At 37.8% G+C, this 14,946-nt stretch overlaps 1 protein-coding gene across 2 annotated transcripts in view; it reads right to left on the reverse strand.

Annotated features, from left to right (window-relative positions):
• PRKACB (protein kinase cAMP-activated catalytic subunit beta) overlaps positions 1–14,946 on the reverse strand; it is a 70,828-nt gene that overhangs the window by 13,847 nt on the left and 42,035 nt on the right. For both annotated transcript variants that reach the window (XM_065656079.1, XM_065656078.1), the window contains exons 2-3: positions 3,462–3,523; positions 2,381–2,509 (exon numbers count right to left, since the gene is read on the reverse strand). In XM_065656079.1, the coding sequence (XP_065512151.1) occupies positions 2,381–2,509; positions 3,462–3,523 (191 nt within the window). The remainder of the gene's footprint in view (positions 1–2,380; positions 2,510–3,461; positions 3,524–14,946) is intronic.

Raw genomic sequence — 14,946 nt, forward strand, 5'->3', positions numbered from 1 at the left:
CCTATGAAAAAAAAAAAAAACAACCCAAAACACTACTGTTTTGAAATAAATGTCACTCAAATTAAATAGTGAGTTTAAAATATTAAATCTCTTTTGCATAGCAGACCTTTAGAGATAAAAATAAAATCACCTCCTTTGTGGGAAGTGTCCCCTTCACCCCTAAAAGGCCTCAGTACTGGAATTACCTTGACAATCAAAGCAAGCGAGGGTTCTGCTGTGACATTGTGACGCGTTCAGCGGCAGGGCTGGCGAGCCTTTACCGCCCTTCCCACCCTGTGCCGTTGGGTACTGGAGGGTGGCGGCAGCAGTACCACCGGCTGAAGCTGCTCGGTGACACTGGATCAGACCAGGGCCTCTGAGAGCCCGGCTTTGCTCACACTGAAGTTCAAGCTCAGGGCAAGTCAGTCACATACCAAATGGTATCCGGTCATGGTAAATTCTCCAACAGCTTGTTTGTGTCTGAGCTTTTATTAACAATATTTTCTTTCCAAACACAATTACCTAAGAAAACTAGCCAAGCAATGTTGTGGTAAAGCCTTCTGAAATTAAGGCAGATAAATGAAGAAATAACAATGCTACGCACAAAACTACTGCTACATCAACATCTATTAAACTTTTTTTCTTTTCATATCCTGATGAACCAAGACTGGATAACAAAGGGACACACAATATGCTCTTATTTCCAAGTAAAATGTAAATGAAAAATTATAGGCAGCCTGCATATTGTCTGATTTCAGACATCTGTATGCTTTCTATAGTGTACAAAGTGATAGAAATGTGTATATAACTATATGCTGAGTAGAAAAAGCGAGTATTTCATAAAGGAACTTCAGATTTCTGATTCCAGACAAAATCATCTACTTTTCAATAGAGGACTGACACCTGGACACAAACATCTTTAATCCTGTGAATCTTTTGCTGCAAGTCCACTACAATCATTAAAAATGTTGAACTTTTGCCTTTACCAGATCATTTCGTAGCTATAGCTTTCCAATTTTAACTGAGAGGTAGCAATGGGGTTTTGTTGGTGGTGGTGGTTTTTTTTAAGCTTCAGACTATTTTCATGGCAGGTTTCTGCAGTAAGATGTCATTTCCTAAACGGCTCCAGTGACAAGGCCTCAGCCATTCATGAAAAAGGGTTCAAAGAAAAAACAGTTGCAAATGTGACATTTGCCGACGGGCTCTGGTACAGCAGCGGGATGCTCATCACACCTCGTGTTCCAACAACACTCCCTGCAGATGCCACCAGCCACCCTGAGGTAATGGCATGGGAAAGCTCCACACAGGTGGGAATGGTCTGGGCTCTCTTTCAGTTGTACTATGTTGGAATGTCTTTTTAATTTAATTGGATATTTTTTAAAATAAAAGTTAGAAACTACTGTTACAGGAGAATGCTGAAGTTGCAAAAAATTGAGCTTTTCCAATTAAAAAAAATAATGCCAGAATTGACACTGAAAGGTAAGTTTTAGTTTCTTCTTGTCTGACCATTATAAAGCAGTCTAATTAAATGACACATTGTTCAAGGTCGAGGACCTCAAATCACACATAAAGAATACTCTAACTGCAACTCAGGGAAAACGGTTTGATTATGCCACTGTCATAGTTCCGTTATATAAAATTACTCAGGAATGTAATAATGCTTAAGTGCAAGAACCCACACTGAGGCAACACTGACTTTCATTTTGTCAGTTGCTGATTATTAAAGTTCTCATTGCCAGATTAATATTTTCTCAACGTGATTTTTATTATACAGTAGCAATACATAGTGCCTCACAAAGTCAGAAGAGCTCTTCTATTGACAACCTTAAAATCTACTAACCTAAATAATGTACTTCTGAAAAACTTGACAAAACCACCAAAACCTGACTGTATTGATACATTTCTTAAAAATACTTATTCTGGAATTCTATTTTATTTAAAAATTTAAACTTTATCAAATGATGTTGCTTAGTTAATCCAAGAGTAATAAACTGTTAAAATCAGGCTGGAGTAACAATACAGATTCAGACTACCGCACGTAAATTTTCAACATAGAAAATGTCTGTTGTGTGACAGCTGTTCTGAGAGACACAACTGTTCTTCCTGTGCAGTTACTATAGATGCAACAGGATTATTACATAATTATGCACACAAAATGTAATACTTTGACACTATTTAGAGCCTCTTTAGCCTGCTATTAATGTCAGTGGCCATTGTAAAAATTCTACACAATGCCAACTACTAAGTCTGCTGACTGAAAAAGAAAGTCAACTGTTTAAAGTATCACCAGTATTCAAGTGCGATAAGCAAAAGCACAGTAAGCGCAAAGCTTAGCCAGTTGCCAAATCTTTGTCTACATAAAAATATTTTGTAAACAAAAAAACCACTAAGATACACCAACCTTCTGTTTGTCCAGTATCTTCATAGCATAATACTGTTCTGTGGCTTTATGTTTCACCATCATAACTCTCCCAAATGATCCTGTTCCAAGGGTTTTTTGCCTCTCAAAATCATCTAGGCCAGCAGTATTCTGCAAGTACAAAGATATGACATTATTTACAATTTAATACCCAAAGACAATTTTAACTGTATGGACTGAATTAATTTATGAAAGAAAATTGAGTAAAATTACATTTATCAAAGAAAACTATAGCCAATTATAGTGTTGTTATAATTTCATGCCTGTCAAATTTTAATAAGAGATTTTAGGTTTCACTCATTAAAACAGAAAAAGACTTAACTGAATTGTATCAACACTTCTATAATTTGTCCATACTGATAACACATGCTTAGTAAGAAACATTTAGCAGTAAACAGATCATGAATTTAACATGCACGTAAATAACCTCCATATGTTTCACAAATAAAATTATTAGAACACACAAAAACCCCAAGCTCTAGAGACAGTTCTACATGAGAGTTGTCCGGAGAGCCTATCACTGAGTAAATTTTCCTCAGATATTAATTACCATAGCATTTCAAATGCTGCTTTAAAAACAAAAATGACTCTTCCCAAACAACCCAAACCCCCAAGTTCACTTTTTTAAGAGATTTTCCTCTAACAAGCTCCTTAACCTGCCCCCAAGCCCCATGCGGCAGGACTTAATACTCTCAGTTCCCCTTAATAGCATGAGGGAAGTTATTAACAGGGTAAATTACAGATGCGCCAATACTTAATGTTACAAAAAGCCAGATAAAATATGCCAATAGATTTTGAGTCTTGTCACGTTGATGGTGAACAACATTGTCAATGAGAGAAAGCTCTTGTTCAGTATGAGCATTTCATCAGCTCAAATCTGGACAAGACCAGAGAGACTTTGCTGATGACCTTCAATGACAAAACTGACATTAGAAATGGAAACTTCTTTAAAAATTGCCTTAAACTGTTTTCTGCACTGCTCATTACAGACTGATAACACACTGATGACATTATAGAAAAAAAAGCAACAGAGAAAATTATTGAATGTTTAAACAACTGGTACCTGAGGGGGGCTTTCCCATTTTCTTAAAAAGTCTTCTTTGGCTTTGGCTAAGAACTCTTTCACTGAAAACACAAAAAAGTACATTTTCGTCAATGTAATTCATCATGGATGCAATGGGGAAGCTTTGTTAACAAAATATGTAAACTTCATTATCAACTTCTTTCTTCAACTTCTAATATGCTATTTTCACCAGGTATGAAAACAAGTACCAATGCCTCTAGAGCTGCTACAATATCTCCAGGTGATCTCTAAGCTTTCTGGAGTAACTACATCATTCTACACAAATTACTTAAACTACATCAGCTCTAATAACTCACAATACTGTATACGCAAGCAGGCTTTAAGGTGATGTAAGACATTCTTAATTCGACTGGGAAAAAAACCCTGACATTTATAAATAGCCACTCCACATCTATTTTTGTTAAATAAAAGTTACATCTTCTTTCAACTGATTGAGCGTAATGTCAATCGTATTGCTTTTTTCCCCCATCACCTTTATTTAAAGGCTGTTTGCAAGCTCATGTACCAAATGGACAGCATTACTGCAAGCACAGACAAAGCACAGGGCTACAACGACACTGCACATCAGGCATGCCCACAGTCAGAGAATATATATTTTAAATATTCATTTTCCATTGAAATTGAAGGAATGTGTAATAGCAAAATTCTGGATGACCGTTTAAAATGTGCACCAACATATTTTGTTCAGATCATCTATCAGCCGTTCTGGTTTTTGAATATCAATTATCAGCCAGATCAATGGAGATTACTTAATGCAGAGTCATAAACGGGAGGTGTTTCAGACATCACTGTGGTTCCAAAAGAGTCACAGAACCAAGAAGAAAATATCACACTGTTTTTGTGTTCTCTGAATCATTTCACATCATATAATGTTAATAACAGTGGATTTTCTGTACTGCGATGTTCTGCCACAAGCAATTTCTAAAAATACTCAGTGTGCGCCAAGATTATTCTGGTCAGTATCTAGGAACATAGATTTTAGCAACCGTATTTTACCTTCTGATGGTCATTAAAAGATCAAGTTTATAAGGGGTCGTAAACAATCATCTGATGAAACAGAACATTTTTGTACTTTTCAGAGAATACTAGTGTCTGCACAGAGAACTTTTCAAAATTCTCTTATCGCTTTTCTGTTACTGCTACAGTTAAAGCAACAGCAACAACAATGGCAGCCCAGGAAAAGACTGGTCATGAATTTTCTTGTTTTCCTTTTTCCCCCCTCTCAAGTGCATTATGGGACTCAACTATCACAAAACTCAAGGGGGATTATGGCTCCCACCGTCACTGGCTCTGGTGGAGCAGCATTCTGGCAGACCTCAAGGTTTGAAAGTTGCTTAAAGCACAATATCCGCTCAGTAATTTTTAAGAGAAATAAGCAATACCAAAGAGGAGGAACACACTTATTACCCTAAACTTATGGTTACGTACAGTAAGAATAACATAGTTCATATCAAAGGAACTCTTTTACATTGACATTAAAACTCACTAAGAGTTCAAAATATTTTAGTGGGTAATCAGTAAAATGTTTGACATATTTTTTCCACACTGGATTAATATTTCCATCGTTTTTAAATTGTTGGGGTTACTCACGTAATGACTTTTAATTATTATAATTTGAAAAAGGACAGGATTTCCTGTGGCATGAAATAATTTTTCAATACAAAAAGGGGAAGCTAATGATGTCCAAATTTATACCTGATGACCCTTGTTCCATGAGGAGAACAGAGATGACCTGATGAAATGATAACTACTGATAAAAGTTTTTTAAACATCAACTTATGTCAAAGTAGTACTAACATTATTTTCTCTTACTGACAAGAAAAAACCTAAGATGATCATTAAGAGTACCAAGAAGCTGAGTCTTCAAACTGAACTGGCTATAGCTTAAAATGAACATTAACTTTAACAGTATGTACCACAAGCAAAACATGAAATAATTGGTCTCATTTTTCATGTAATTGCAGTACATAGGTCTTAAAATATTAATTTATAAGAAAAATGGAGACAACATGAGGGATATTTAAGTTTCTACATATTTTGCACTGAACTAAAATTATTCAGTATTTACAAAAATATACAATGATATTTACATGTGGTCATCTTTGTCTCTGTTCTACTCATGGAATAAATGCTGTTTATGAAAAAAATGTGATTCAGTTGGAAATATTCAAATTGTAGAAGAATGCAAAAAAAATCTCTAATTTCAATAAGCCACAATCTCTCCTTCAATAAAACTTATTCTACTTTGCTTTCGCTCTCTTTTCTTGGAAAGCAGCATTGAACACGTATTTGCAAAATAAAGCTACCTAATGGCACTCATTTATCTTAAAATCACTATCTTTTAAAAACTATTTCATATTCTGTAGTGTGTTTTACTAGACTTACATTTTTTCCTAATGAGAAAGTGGGTCAAATTGTGCCTGGTTCTCATTTTCAGAGGTCACCTGGGCTCCTACACTACAACACAATTTGGTAGGTGATTTCAAACAGAATTTAGGCAAATTCAGTGCATACACTTCAGTCACTTCTGAAAATAGAACTCACAATTTGTAACAGGATAAGTACTTTTGAAAATTACATCTTGATCACAAAACGTTAGGTCTTGCTACAGGAGAACACATTTCGTTCCTACTTTTTCAAGCGCAGAATCAAAATTTACACCAACTGGATAGTAGTGGCCACTGGTATTGTTGTGATGATGCAAACAAATAGGTTTATTAGATGATGACTTGGAAGTTTTCCTCAGGTGCACACTTTTAGCCACTTTACATTGTTACAATGTGACTCTTGTTCGCTTTTCTAGTTTTTAAACTGTTCCTAGCATCTGTGACTTTGGGCACTAATGAAGGAATGAGCATACCAAAAGTCTCTATAGGTTCCCCAAGGGTTGCAGGAACATTCACCCACACAGATGAGATGATGAAGAGAGGAAAGAAAGAGAAGAAAAAAGTTTTATGCATTTCCACAACACATAGAAAACACAAATACATTCCACCCTTTCCCCTCCCCACTGAAGAACAGACCCTGTAATATACCAGCCCTTTCCCACACAGACAGAATGACTCATGCTAAATCACAGAATGCTTGAGCAAAGAAAAGACAAAAAAACCCAAAGGCAGCTAAATTCAGTACAAAAAAAAGAGATGATGCATCACAGATATAAGCACAGCTTACAAAACTTCAGGAGATCAAGTTGGCATCTTTAACAATTAATTTATTCCAAGACACACACATCCAAGGAACTGTTGCTAACAAGTGTATCTATCTTCATTGCAGCATGGTGGATCACAATAAAACCTGTAATCGGGTGATCTTCCCACTACTTGGCACTTTCTTCCAAAAGACAGCATGTGTGAATTGCATGGCATGTGGTGGATAGCATAGAAATGGCAAGCAGTCTCCAAAAAAAATTCACAATCAAATTTCAGTCTCATTACCCAACAACAGCAACAAAACTCTTTGTAGAGTCTCAACTTCAGAGCTGAAGTTGCTGTATGCAAACTGGAATGCACACAGGAATCCTGTATGGTCGCCATACAAGTATGATTTAATTTTATAAGACTGTCGAAAAACAGAGCCCAGGAAAGAGACGTTAATATACAGGTTGCCATAAGCACTAAAGAGCAAGGATCGCTCGTATGTGGCTGAGGAAAGGGAAGAAGAGGATGCAGGGAGTGTACGCAAAGACCAGCAAACAGACCCTTTTCAGACTGGTTTCACTGGTACAGCAGAAGTTGGAGCAAAGGAGGTTGAAACGAAAAGAAGAAAAGCTGCTGCACAAGAGAGAAAGGTGCTGGAAGGAGAGGACGAATCCCAAGTGACAGCACTGGCACAATGAGGGACAGAGCAACAGCCAAAACAACTGGAAGTGTCGGGAAGGACACCAGCTGGAACTGGGGAGGATGCACAAGTAGTCCAGAGATTAGGTTAAGCACAAACACACAGCGTAAACATAGCTCTTTGTGACCAGCAAGAGCGATAGCTGGCAGGAGAAGCAAGTTTTATGCAATGCTAAAACACTCAAAGCATTTAGTCAGAAATCTGGGGAGATTCAGAAACGGCAGTAAGAAATGGGGTAACGGCCAAGGAGTTACAACTGAAAGAACTGAAGCAGTTTTGTAACTTGTGCCTGCTTCAGCTCAAACCCTGCTCAGAAGCAATGCTCCAGTGCACACACAGCTGAACAAGAAAGAGCAAAGTGGTCCCTGCGTATCACAGGCAGCGGAAGGCCGGGCCCATGGAGAGCTGTGCCCACAGCCAGGGCAACCGGACACGGCAGCTCAGTTCGCTGGAGAGGCTGCTGTGGGAAGCAGGACTCAAGATCAAGAGGTTCCCAGGCAATACTGGCATACAAAGAGGTATTAATGAAAAACAAACCAAGAAATGCCCAACCAACCAAACCCACAAAAACCCCAACCAAACAAAAGCATACATACACAGGTCCACGCTCCTCCCCACGCCCCCCCCCCCCAAAAAAAAACCCCAAACCAACCAAAAAACAGTCATCAACAATACCAAATGGATAAACCCTACCACACAAAAACCCAAAAATCCCGAGCCCACCCCCAAACAGCAGATTTATTATCTAACAGTATATTCACACTATGCACAATATTTTTATCGATTAACTTTTGTACAAAGAGTTAGCAAACATAAAACAAATTGTTAACAAATGTATACCAGTACTATAAAGTGTGTGCTGGCCTAAAACACAGTTGAAGAGTGAGTGAATCAGAGGAAAGCTCCAGAAAAAACATCCAAGAGTTTAAGGATCTCTCTGCAGGGGTACAATGACAGCAGAGGGAAAGGCTCCATCTGTGGACGGCGCAGTCCTGAGGAGCTCCTAGCAGGTACTTTCTGCCTTTCTCCCACCTCCCACATGCACTGTAATTGTTATTCTCAAGCACATCTCCCACAAGAGCCAGCAATCCAGAATTTTTTGGGGAGGGGAAGAAAAACAAAAAACCCCCCCAAAAACCACACACACAAAAAAACCCCAGAAAGCATTTGGATGGGATTCATGGCAAGAAAGCAAGAACTAAACTGATTAAGACTAAACATTGGGCATCACTACAAACCCCCATCTGCTGTGCTAAATGCCAATCTCTGCTTGGTATTTAAAGTGCCCTTTATCAAAATACAATTCAATTTCTGTTCCAAAACTGTAATATTATCACTTGAAGTCTGGAATTAAATGAGCTATTTAATTAAATCTCCATATTTCATTTAATGAAAAAAAATGCGTATGAAGATATTCTGGTAAATATATCTGTGTATTTCATTTTTATAAAAACAATATTTATAGCCTTAAACATTATCGAGATGTATATAGAGGCCTCTGTGAATCCAGTGGTTATGGTAACCACATTTCAGAAGCAAGTGAGAAGCCAACAATTCAAGTTCTAAGTCCCACTCTTACACCATTAACCTCTTGTCTTAAATATCTTAAAATTTCTCTTTCGATTAGCAGGAAAAACATCACAAGGCTTTCAGCAAGATTCTTCTACCCTGGCAAGTCTTTGAAAATAAACACAACTAAGTGTTAATACACTCAAAGGAAGCAGCGTGAGCACCAGTTAACATTTTAATAGCTGGGAAACTCTTCAAAACAGAAACTAAAATAGTATCATTGAAACAAAACGTCAACAAGAACAAAACGCTCTGTTTTGCACAATGTGAAAACAGTGATGAAAAAAAGAGTCCAGTGTGATAGAGGCCTGGTCGAGGACAAGTCACCATTGTGGCGAGACACTTGCTGGCTCTTGTGAAAAACTGACCAGTGAGAATTGTGTCTTTTTTTCTGCTCTACGAGATGCAAAGTCTCAAAAACTAGATTAAGGAACTGCATCAATTTAATATCTTATTTAGCCTTTTTCTTTTTTTTTTTCTTTTTTTTTTTCTTTTTTTTTTTTTACTTTGAGAGTAAGGTTTTGATCTTATATTTCTGTTTAAACATTAATTATGTTCAAAATTGGTGCTGCAGAGCAAGCTAACTTACCCAGCTACAACGGCTAAGAACCTTCAGTTAAAAAAAACAACCACCCAAAAGAAAACCCACCAAAAATAAACCCCCAAACAAACAACAACACCCCAATAAACCAAAGCACATGGAGCAGTTCTGAAAGAGCTCATTCGCTGGAACACAAAACCTAAAAGTTCTGAGTAAATGAAGGATCACATAAGAATTATTAACTGCATAGAAGTTTGCTATTAAAATGGAAGTGCCATCAATTAATCTAATCGCACACTGTAAACACTTCTGAGGAATACTGGCAAGGATGGTAACAAGTAGAGAAGGGCATGGAAAAACCATTGAGAAAAAGGGAGAGAAATGGGATAAGCAGTAAATTAAAAGCAATTATAGCTGCCATGCCTGAGACTAGAAGACAGAACTAGAATTTGATTTTTGGGGGAGCACATTCAGGAATTAATTTACAATGTGCAGGAATTTTAAAATACGCACTGTTCTCATCCACTAGAATGCAAAATTTGGAATGCTGGCAAAATCTTATTTTAATCCTGTTGGTGATTTTGAAGTCTTGAGCTAGACAGTTTTTTGTCACTCTTATAAACACAAATTTGCAGCAGTTAAGAGCTCTATAAAAAGCCCAACATTTCTTCCTTTTTTGTTCTTAACTTTCAGTGCTACAGACTATAACTTTAAGCTGTAAATAAAACAAAGCTGAAGTCTTACTTAATTTTCATGCCCTTTACTTGGCTGGCTAGACAGCAACAGCCTGCATAAGAGATGACAGATTTAGACAAACCAACAGGAGCTGGGTTTTCAGCTATCAGGGATAATGCCTTTCTCTGTTGAATTTTGAGCAGTAGATACTCTACATACTGCATACAACTGCCACAGTCAGACTGACTTTCTTCTTCCTTCTATTTTTGAGACAACAATTCCCTCACTGCGCCACTCCCCTTCAATTTTCAGCCTTTCCTCCTTGTTCTTTTTCTTAAATGATGAAGTACTGGTCCAAACAGAGGCAGTGAACCCCGCTAATGCCAGAAGTACAACATAACTGAGACCACTCTTGGGAGACAGGACCAAACCCAACTAACACCAAGCCACTTAAAATGTGAATCCCTGATACGTTGTTTAAAAAACCTCAAATTTGTAATGTAAATCAGGAAAGGTATTCAGTCACAAACACAATCAGGTCTTGTAGTAGCTCTGCTCAGCAGAGTTGTACATGCATATATGTCCCAATTCAATGATTTCCCACCAAAAAAAGAGATAAAAAACTCTGCTTTCTTAATTTAAAAGAGAACCCAGACCCAGTGCTCATTAAAAAATTAAAAATTAATATACTTCATTAAAAAAAAGTGACTTGTCCCTCAAGACACAGATAAATGCTACATTTTCCAGTTACACCAAAAGACTCTCTTCCAAAAACCCTGAAAAGAGCCAACTGAAACCTATGAACCAAACTAGGATTTATTATTCAAACCCGAAATTATTGATTACATGCAAGACTTCCTGAATGCAGACAAGCAGAATAGCTCCATTTGAACACCAAAGCATGGGACATGACCTGAAGTGTCTTGCAGATTCCTGGTGGGCGAGAGCTGTTCTGCCCCTTTCTGGTCTCTCGGTCCTTCAGGGTGGCACCTCTCTTTCTTGCCCAAGCTTTCCTTTCAAATTAAAGCGTTGTTAGCAACCTTTTTCTGATTGGAGTTGATTTTTTTTGTCCCAGTTTTCTAAAATGACCAGTTGGAACTGGCATCCAGTTACTTCTTGAATATGTTAAAACTAAGCTTTGGCCTAAGGAAAGGAGTGTCTCACACACCTTCTTCCTGCCCTTTAAGTGTTCATTGAAGGGAATAATTCCAAACTGCCGGAGACGACACATTTGTAAATCTGTGACCTCTCTTGCAACAATCCACATGCTTTAAGGCTTAAAAGTCCAAGAAATAGCAGTTTGGTTTGTTAGGCTGCAATCCAGTGTTCAGTATGGGCTGGTATAAACACAAAACACCCCAGTCCTGTCCTTCCACAGTCACTGCTGCTCTATCATGACCTTCCTTGAAAGAGTAAAAGCATCTTTGTGGCTGACTGCCCAGCCAGGTCAGGGAATCAGGCCAGATTAAAAAGTAATGGATAGAAGGCAGACAAGGACAAGGGAAGCTAATTTTAATCCAAAACAGCTCCTAGTTCTTTTCATCACATAAATGTTCCTCCTGGGGAGGGGACAGGTAGGGTGGAAATGGGCAGATATGTGGGGTAGACAGAACAGCTTCTTTGCTGAAGGAATGCCAGTTTGTGCTAGTGTAACAGGACCATGAAAGTAGCGCTACTGAACAGGCTTCTGAGCAATAATTCTAAGTTATTAATCTTCAATTATTCTATTAGATAAGTTAATTCTATTAACTTAAAATTTTAAATTAATACTTAAGTTTAATACAACTACTTTCAAAGGCAGTACTTAACACTCCCTACATATAAAATTAGTTCATACATAAAAGGTTATATGAAGTGTTAACACGTACAATCCTCAATTATCATACGCTGATGTGCTTTGTGAGCAATTAGGAACTAAGCTTCATCTGTCCAGTACCACTCTCCATAATTGTAGCTGAGCTTTATCTAGCAAGTAATCTAAAATGTTGCAACTACCACAGGATCCATAGTGTAAAAGACTACTTTCCTGCGTCAAACAGGTATTACTTTAGAAAGAAAATTGAAAACTCTGCTAAAATTGTGAAAACTAAACCACTTCTGTTTCTGCAGTGCATGTATTTCCATGGTTACCATGTGGAAAACAAACACCAACCAACCCAACCAATACAAAACAAAAAAGAAAACAAAAAAACCAAAACACAAACCAAAAAACAATACCCCGCCCAATTAAAAAAACCCCAAACATTTTAAGAATGTGAGTTCCAAGAACAAAATTTTCTAGGGCACTACTACAAAATATCATGTAAATGTATCACATTCATGAGTAAAGTTTGTTAGCAAATTCTAATAGTTAAATGCAAATATACATAATAATCAGATTTTCCTCTTACAATCAAAACCACACACCAAGCAAAATGTTTACAGCACCTGCTGCAGTTTTCCTGTAGTTAAGCTACCCACCCCTCTGCACTGGAACTGACCGGGTACCACCTTTCCTCTCCATATTACTACCTCACCTTCCCTCTCTGCGAAAGTCCAGCAACTAAAAAGGATAACATCTTACTGGGTGGCTATCACGGAGAGCACGTTTCATGGTTAGATTATAAGGAACAGTTAAGCATTGCACATTGACTAATAAATTCCCTGCAAGCAGGCAGTGCCTCTCATAAGATACACTCATGCACAAATAACTCTCTTCTTCAGGAGTAACCCAAGTTTTGCTAAATTAATGTCGTCTTCATACTGCAAACTAAAGAACCACAGGCGCTGTTCATTGTACAGATGCCCTTTACAAGTTACTGGAAAAGAGCAACTCTTGTGTTTATTTTTCTTTTTTCAAATATTTCATACGAGGTATCGAAATAATAGTAGATACACCAATCTTAGTTTAACTGCACTCATGTTTAAGTCCACTTCCCACAAAGCTACTTTGTCCCAGCCCTTGCATTAGCAAAACCACTCAAATTCTCATAAACATGCTGGAATCAGTAAGACACATCTTCACAGCTGTCAGGGTAAATCAGCAAAACAGCTCTTCATCTCTTCGCAAGATGTGAGCTTATGACACATCGCTACACTGACATATCTCCTGCAGGACACGCTTTCCATATTTACAGGAAAGGCCTGCCTGCGGTAACCAGCCAAGCAGGAGAAGTTCATTTATAACCTTAAATAGCAGCGAGGCTGACTTCCTGAATAAGGAAGTCTTATGTAAATAAACACATTTCACAATTCAACGTATTGATTGAACAACAAAATTTTGTTTGCCTCAGGACTGGGGCAGGCAAAAAGTAGGTAAGAGTGTCTACTATCCATTCTGATAAAGAATGGGACTAGAGAGAAACTAGTTACAGTCAGTGCTTATTTGGATAAAATGCAGACATAAAACTTGCATAGAACTGAGCTGCAAATCCTGAAAAAAAAATTAAATAAAAAACTAAACCACATTAATGTCAGCAACTCTAATGAATAAAGGAAGACACCAAAAACATTGTTTAATTTACAAAATTGCCCCTAACAGCCTCAATAATTAAAGCCGGGAACCTCCTGTTGTGAACTTTAGCCTGCAACAGCAGTACCAGCAGCAACTCTTAGAGGAACCAGGAACAAATAATTATATAAACAATTTGAGATGTAAACTAAAAACCACAGAAAGTCTTACTGGTAGCAAAATATATGTAAGAAATGTAACAACAGGGACTACAGTAAGTCACAGTTCAAGAGATGCAAGATTACAACATAACAAATACCCTTTCCTTTGGAAGAAACCCCAATTCTATCAAACTCATTTTTTGCTTATACTCCAAACCAAGCACCCTGAGGGACTGTTCACTGTATGGATGCATTTTAAGAACTACGTCAATGCAGCAATGCCTGTGTTGCCTTTTCTTTTTTTCAAATATTTCATACAAGAATCAGAACAAAACATGAACCGAGGTTAACACCTAAGAAATTATCCTAGTCTGCTACCAGAGGGTAACATGTAATATTGTGGAATTTCTGAAAGAAAACAAACATTAGTCCCATGAGACGCATATAGGAAGATGCATGCTTCTGGCACCTGGAAATTCCATGGCATCCTTCCATTTTCTATAGTCTTTTCAGCAGTGGGAATAATTAGTTGCTACTTATTGTCCCTTGCCCTTAAAAGATGCATGTATGATTCCCAGTGCACATAACTAAGACTTTTACCCAACCTCCCTTCCCCCTCACTCCTGAAACACTCCAGTGCACACCAAGCTGGACAGGAACTCAGCAGCCTACCAGCATTGCTCATACCCTTCCCTCATACTGCTCTGTCCCACACACCTTTGGTAAGTGCTGTCTTACGAGTGTAAATTTCTGTATCAGCAATTCTCTCTATTTGCAGTATTTGAAAGTACTAGCCCAGTTGTGTACTTGGTGATACTTGTGAGTATTAAGCCTGTTCCTAGTGAGACAGGAGATCTAGCAGAGCAGCACCTTTCAGAACTGGGAGTCGGGGCTGTTAGTTACCTGGTCTTCCAGTTTTGATCTGTTCGAGAATGTTCTGTTGTTCAAAACAAAAACCCTAAACCAAAGAAATCTAAAATCAGTTTCTCCTTCAAGTCTTTCCAGGAAAAAAAAAAAAACAAAACCCAAAACAACACACCACAACTCCTGTTAAAAAAAAAAAAAAAAAAAGCCAATTGTACTTACAATTGAAGAAGATACATCACTTTTCATCAAGGCTTCACTTGCATCTCGGCAATCTTTCACAAGGAGAGCACCTGATTTTATCCACTGACAGGGTGTAATGTAACACCGCTGCAGTAAAGAGAGCCACAAAGGTGCACTGAAAAGCAAAAGTGGCTTAACTGG

This window comes from Caloenas nicobarica, chromosome Z (assembly GCF_036013445.1).
Source record: "Caloenas nicobarica isolate bCalNic1 chromosome Z, bCalNic1.hap1, whole genome shotgun sequence".
Classification (NCBI taxonomy): Eukaryota; Metazoa; Chordata; class Aves; order Columbiformes; family Columbidae; genus Caloenas; species Caloenas nicobarica.